General features: G+C 31.3%; 2 protein-coding genes across 2 annotated transcripts; both read left to right on the plus strand.

Moving 5' to 3' along the window:
• Positions 1 to 436: 436 nt before the first annotated feature.
• On the plus strand, positions 437 to 4,744 carry LOC123274285 (the record flags this gene model as incomplete). The annotated part of the gene is made up of 3 exons (XM_044741846.1): positions 437 to 2,843; positions 2,932 to 3,348; positions 3,460 to 4,744. Coding segments are annotated over 3 exons (4,109 nt in total), but the record flags the coding sequence as incomplete, so codon positions are not given.
• Positions 4,745 to 5,477: 733 nt separating this feature from the next.
• LOC123274284 (DNA repair and recombination protein RAD52-like) lies at positions 5,478 to 6,407 on the plus strand. Its single transcript, XM_044741845.1, has 4 exons — positions 5,478 to 5,602; positions 5,684 to 5,832; positions 5,908 to 6,031; positions 6,355 to 6,407. Exons 1-4 carry the CDS (start codon positions 5,506 to 5,508, stop codon positions 6,405 to 6,407), a joined length of 423 nt encoding a protein of 140 aa, XP_044597780.1. The 5' UTR covers positions 5,478 to 5,505.
• The last annotated feature ends 889 nt before the right edge of the window (positions 6,408 to 7,296 follow it).

A 7,296-nucleotide genomic window follows, 5' to 3' on the forward strand; every position in this document is an offset into this window, starting at 1 on the left:
TGCATTAAGTTCTATAGCGATCAACTGATTTAAAATTTTATATGCGGCAATGAATGCAATAAAATGTTTTCTCATTAAATTCAATGAGTTATTTTACAACTTATATTAAATAAGAAAATAAAAGAAATAACTAACCTTCATTTGTAAACAAAAAAATATAATTTATTTAAAAATCAAATCAGCTAACTTCAAATATATCATTTGTTATTGAAAATAAAAATAAAGCAATAAAATAAAAATAACTTATAATTATTATTTTAAAATAACATGATCATGTACTAAAATAATTGATTTGTAATTTTAATTGTAAGTGTAATTTAATGAAATTCAATAATACTCTTCATTAGTAAGTATACTCAAGACTTTAATAATAATAAATAGTTAATTTAAATTGTAAATAGAAAAGAATTAACTAATTAATTATTTATGTAAATAGATAAAACAGGTGCTACACAAATAATATTATTTACAATGCCACGGAAAAAATCAAATATCGGAAGATCAACGAGAAATACGAAGCAACAGGCAACCAAAAGAACTACAGAAACACCGCAACAACAAACAACACGATTAGAATCAAACAGACTTCGAGCTTCGTCTTTGAGAGCTAATGAAACAGATAGTGAACGTGTTGTTCGAGTTACAGACCTACGATCAAGAGCGTCTTCATCAAGAGCTGCCGAAAAACCTGACGAACGAGCTCAACGTTTGGATGATCAAAGATTAAGACAAAATCAGTTAAGAACTAAAACCGATCTTAATAAAGCAGCTTTTAATTACGATAAGAAATATGATTACAAGATCCATCCCGATGTGGTCATTGGTTCAATGAATGTAGTATGTCCGCATTGTCGCGCTAAGAAGTTTCAAAAAGAAACTGCCGGTTTGTGTTGCTCCAACGGTAAAGTTCATTTACCACCACTGGTTGAACCACCAGAACCTCTTCTTACCTACGTATCTGGAACTACTAAGGAGTCTAAACATTTTCTTCAGCATATTAGAAAATACAACTCCTGTTTTCAAATGACATCGTTTGGAGCAACAAATATTGTAAAATATAATCATTTTATGCCCACATTTAAAGTGCAAGGACAAGTATACCATCAAATTGGTTCACTTCTCCCAGTACCTGAAGAAAATCCCCAATTTTTGCAAATTTATTTCATGGATAACGTAGAAAAAGAGATTGACCGACGATGCATGTTCAGTACGACAACTAACCGGGAAATTATTACTAAATTACGGATTATGCTTCATGAAAATAATTGTTTGATTAGAGATTTTAAATCTGCATTAGAAGGTGCGACAACAGATGATTTCAGGGTCATTATCAGAGCAGATAAAAAACCTTCAAATGAGCATGAAAGACGCTTTAATGCACCCATGGCTTCTGAAGTCGCAGCTGTAATTGTTGGTACAGAAATTACTAAAAGAGATATTGTTATCACTAAGCGAGATCAAACCAAGCAACGTGTCGCTGAAACACACCGATCGTATGACGCCCTTCAATATCCAATTCTGTTTCCGCGAGCAGAAGATGGATATCATCTCGAACTATATCAAACTAATCCCACGACAAGCGCTGTGACATTGAAGAGAGTTAGTTGTATGGATTTTTATGCGTATCGTATCATGATAAGAGATAATCAATCTAACCATATTCTTAAGTGTCGTCAACTGTTTCAACAATTTATTGTTGACATGTACGCTAAGGTTGAAAGCGAACGACTAAACTTTATTCGATACAATCAATCGAAACTCCGAGCCGAAGAATATATTCATTTGCGAGATACAATATCGAATGATAAAGAAGCTGCAAATATTGGACAAAGAGTAATACTTCCATCTACGTATACTGGAAGTCCAAGACATATGCAGGAATATGCTCAGGATGCTTTGACGTATGTTCGAAAATATGGACGTCCAGATCTTTTCATTACCTTCACATGTAATCCAGCTTGGGAAGAAATTAAAGATTTACTTCTGCCTGGGCAGCAATCATCGGATCGACATGACCTTATAGCAAGAGTTTTTAAACAAAAATTGATAAGTTTAATAAGCCTCATCACCAAGAAGCATATATACGGAGAAACTCGCTGTTGGATGTATTCCATTGAATGGCAAAAGAGAGGTTTACCGCATGCTCATATCTTAATTTGGTTGGTTGAAAAAATTGTTCCTTCTCAAATTGACAATATTATTAGTGCTGAGCTACCCGACCAAAAAGAAGATCCAGAATTGTTTGAAATTATAAAAAAAAATATGATTCATGGACCATGTGGTTCATATAATCCAGACTCACCCTGTATGAAAGATGGAAAATGCACCAAAGGTTACCCCCGTCAGTTCTTGAAAGAAACACAAACTGGAGGTGATGGTTATCCGCTGTATAGACGACGAATGCCAGTTGATGGAGGACACACAACAACTATCAATGTTAAAAATGTACCTGTCAAAATTGATAACAAATGGATTGTGCCTTATACTCCAATACTTTCGAAATCATTCAATGCGCATATCAATGTAGAGGTCTGTAATTCCGTAAAATCTATCAAATATATATGTAAATATGTAAATAAAAGCAGCGATATGGCAGTTTTCGGACTCGAGAATTCAAGCGTGCCTATTAATGAAGTCGATCAGTTTCAAATGGGACGTTATATAAGCAGTAACGAAGCTGTATGGCGAATTTTAGGTTTTGATATTCATGAAAGATTTCCTACTGTTACTCATCTTAGTGTCCATTTAGAGAACGGTCAACGAATTTATTTCACGGAAGAAAATGCTTTTCAGAAAGCTATGGATCCACCAAATACAACATTAACAGCTTTTTTTCCAGTTATGTACAACAGATGAGTTCGCAAAAACATTATTATATAATGAAGTTCCACAATATTATACTTGGAATCAATCTAAAAAACAATTTTGCAGAAGAAAACGAGGTACAAAACATCCTTCGGTAGCTGGCATATTTTCTACTGGTGCTCTGGGAAGAGTATACACTGTGCATCCTAATAATAGTGAATGCTATTATTTACGAATGCTGCTTCACGTGATTAAAGGTCCAACATCATTTAAAGCAATCAAAACCATCGATGGCCAAGAGTGTCAAACTTATAGAGAAGCGTGCTTTAAACTTGGTATGCTCGAGCATGATGAACATTGGAACAACACATTGACCGAAGCATCTGAAACACGTCATCCTCACCAAATCAGAGCTCTATTTGCTATAATTTTAACAACCTGTGTACCTTCTGATCCAAAATATTTATGGGAAAAACATAAAGAGAGTATGAGCGAAGACATATTGCTGCGAGAACGTCAAGACAATCCTAACCTGGATGTACAGTACTCAGAAAACATTTTTAATAAATCATTAATATTGCTTGAAGATATATGTATATTAATTAATAATAAAAATCTTAATCAACTGGGCCTATTCTCACCGGAACGTAATAGAACTGATGTTGTTGATAGAGATGTATTAAGAGAAAAGCAATATGACCTCGAAGTTTTGCAAAACTATGTTGAAACTCACAAAAAACTCTTAACAAATGATCAAAGACTAGCGTTTAACTTGGTTATGGAGTATATACAGAAAGGAAATGGTGGACTTCTTTTTCTTGATGCACCAGGAGGTACCGGAAAAACATTTCTGCTTAATTTGATACTAGCAGAAGTTCGAAGAAAACATGAAATTGCTGTGGGTGTAGCATCATCGGGGATCGCAGCTACATTACTCGATGGAGGACGCACGGCACATTCAGCTTTTAAGTTACCACTGAATTTAAATGTAGCTGAAAGCCCTGTTTGTAACATTGGAAAATCATCTGGAATGGCAACTGTATTAAAGAAATGTCAACTCATTATTTGGGATGAATGCACTATGTCTCATAAAAAAGGGCTCGAAGCACTTGATCGGACTCTACGAGATTTCCGAAACGATCAACGAATAATGGGTGGAGCTGTGATACTACTTGCTGGTGATTTCCGTCAAACTTTACCGGTGATTCAGCGATCAACACCAGCAGATGAGCTGAATGCATGCCTTAAGTATTCGTATCTTTGGAAATACGTCAAAAAAATTACACTATCGACTAATATGCGTGTGCATTTACTTAAAGATGATTCTGCAAAAACATTTGCTCAGCAACTTTTAGATATGGGCGATGGTAAAATTCCAGTTGATCCTTCAACACAGGAAATATCATTCCCACAGAATTTCTGTCAACTTCAGTCATCAATAGAAGATCTTGACAATAAAGTTTTTCCTAACATCGCCAGCAACTTTAAGAATCATGATTGGCTTTGTGAGCGTGCTATCCTAGCTCCTAAGAATGATGATGTAAATAAAATAAATGATAGGATACAATTAAAGATTCCTGGAACTTTTACGGAATATAAATCTATTGACACAGTTACAGAAGAAAATGATGCTATAAACTATCCAGTCGAATTTCTTAACTCTTTAGAGCCACCTGGAATGCCTTCACACAAGCTGACGTTGAAAATTGGATCTCCAATACTACTTCTTAGAAATTTAAATACGCCAAAATTATGTAACGGAACTAGACTTTCCATTAAAAAACTTATGCCTAATGTGATTGAAGCTACAATAATAGTCGGAAAATATAAAGGAGAAGATGTTCTGATTCCACGTATTCCTATTATTCCTAGCGATTTACCATTCACATTTAAACGATTACAGTTTCCGATTCGCCTTGCTTTTTGCGATGACGATTAACAAAGCTCAAGGTCAGTCGCTACAAGTTACGGGATTAAATTTATCAAGTGCATGTTTTCACATGGCCAGCTTTATGTTGCTTGCTCAAGATTAGGAAATCCAAAATTTTTGTACATTTATACGCCAAATAAGAAAACAAAAAATATTGTCTATCCGCTGGCCTTGAGATGAATTGTTAATTATGAATAATAAATAAATAATCTATATATATATATATATATACACATTTAAATAATTAATTGAATAAAATTTAATTAATAGTTATTCGTAAGTAATAATTTCGATAAACAATACAAATTTACGTAAGATTACTTATAAGTTACAGTGCAAATAGTTTTATAAAGTAATAATGACATAATAGGTTTTGAGTAAACAACTTCACACTTCTATTAAATATAGAGTATGAGACTGAAATAGATTTTTTTTATCAATATAACCTGTTTTTGTCTTTATTATTTATAAATAAACATAACATAAATTAAGCTGTCATTTCAAGCTAAGAAATTATTTTAATCGATTTTTAATTAAATATAGCTACAATTTTAATCTACATTTAATCATTTATTATTCACATTTCTTATTTACAATTATCGTTTTATTTTAATTCATTTTTTTTTAAATATAAATTTAATTTTATCTTATATTTTTAGAAAGAAGTTTATTTTATGAAAAATACCTAATTTTTTTTTTGTTAATTAAATTTTATCTTTTAAAACATTAATTACATCTAAACGCGAGTGATAATATCATTAATAATTACCATGTCCAAGCTATTAAATCTGGAAAATTTGTGCAGTTATGCTGATAATGCGTTCGGTGAAAATAATTGGTCATATACAATTACCAATCAAGTAATCGGTGAGTACTAAAGCAAAAATGATAACTTTTAGTTTTTTAATCGATGAAGTGCGTTTGAAATAAAAAAAATTATTTTCTAAGATTACGTTGACGAAACAGAGACTACTATTGCAATATCCTGTACAACCAGTACAAAATTTTATGTTACTAATAACTTATGTCGAGAGTCAATCGGAACGTCGACTATAGTTTCAGATGACAAATTAAATGCATTTCGACAAGTGAGGCAGGTAAAAAATTTCCAATTTATTAATTCTAGAAAATTTATAAGTTTTCTGTTTATAAAACTTTGTTCATTTTTCTAGACATCATTTCGTGAATCGCTTCAAAATACATTGATGTTTTTTAAAAAAATTAGATCTGAAATAGAAAAAAGAGAGCAGAGATTACAAAAGCAAAAAGAGATGCAGGAACTTTGGAGAGCGAAAAGTATATTTTTTAAAAATTAATATACCGTCATAAATATGGAATTAATTAACATCGATTTGATATTGATTATTAAAAAATAATTAATAGTTAATCTGTTATTTTTTAATTTTAACAAATAATTCAATAATAAGAATAGTTGAAATGATTGAAATAAACTCCATATTTATAACTCCTATATATATATATATATATATATATATATATATATATATATATATATATATATATATATATATATATATATATATATGTTAAATTACAATGCAATAATTACTTAGCTTAACATCTAATATTTATTAATGATGTATTTTTTTTTATATTAGACTTGGAGATAAGCCGAAAAGATCTGGAGGACATGGAATCCGATATTATTTAATTTTTAAATTAATTGTATTAAGTTATCAAATTAAAACATTACCTTAGTTACTATACTTCGTAATAAATAATTACCTTAATACTTTACTTTAGTAACCACAATAACAATAAATTAATAAATAGAAAACATCAGAATTTTTAAAATATAAATAATCAAATAATCGTATCGATAAATTCGGAAATCATTAATATTTTTTGTTAATAATAAAAAAAATATTAAAAAGAATTATTGATTTGTGATTAATAATAATAAAATATATTTTTATAATTAAGATTAATTAGTTAATTGTAGAATTATTTATAATTAAAAAGAAATGGCGTCAGCAGGACCAATATATCAAATCAGCTAGAGAGAAAACTTGAAGAAAATGAACTCGAAAATGAATACTAAGATTTAGCCCGGCGAAGCGGGCCGGGTTTGCTAGTCATATATAATTATATATGATTATATATAACCTCATATATAATTCCATATATAATCATGTATGATTATATATAATTGTATATACTTTTATATAATTGTATATGGAACTATATATAATTCTGCATAGTAGATGGGTTAGGGGAGTGCCGCTCCGTCGGTAAAACAGATTTGTGGGTTCGTGTCCATGCTAAGGATATGGTCGGCCTGTTTTACCGACAGTTTGTGGATATGGGCGACCTGTTTTTACCGACGCGGATATGGTGGAGGGTTTTTGTAGGTGGCGATGGTGGTGAATTCTGTGATGTGAATCTATCCGCCATTTTCCCGCCATTATAAATCCGCCATTTTCCCGCCATTTGGTGGTTGCTATCCGCCATTTTGATTGTGAATCTGGTGGCTGACATTTTGAATCTAATTTCCGCCATTTTGATTGTGAATCAGCCATTTTGAATCTAATTTCCGCCAT

This window comes from Cotesia glomerata, unplaced genomic scaffold, assembly GCF_020080835.1.
Source record: "Cotesia glomerata isolate CgM1 unplaced genomic scaffold, MPM_Cglom_v2.3 scaffold_287, whole genome shotgun sequence".
Classification (NCBI taxonomy): domain Eukaryota; kingdom Metazoa; phylum Arthropoda; class Insecta; order Hymenoptera; family Braconidae; genus Cotesia; species Cotesia glomerata.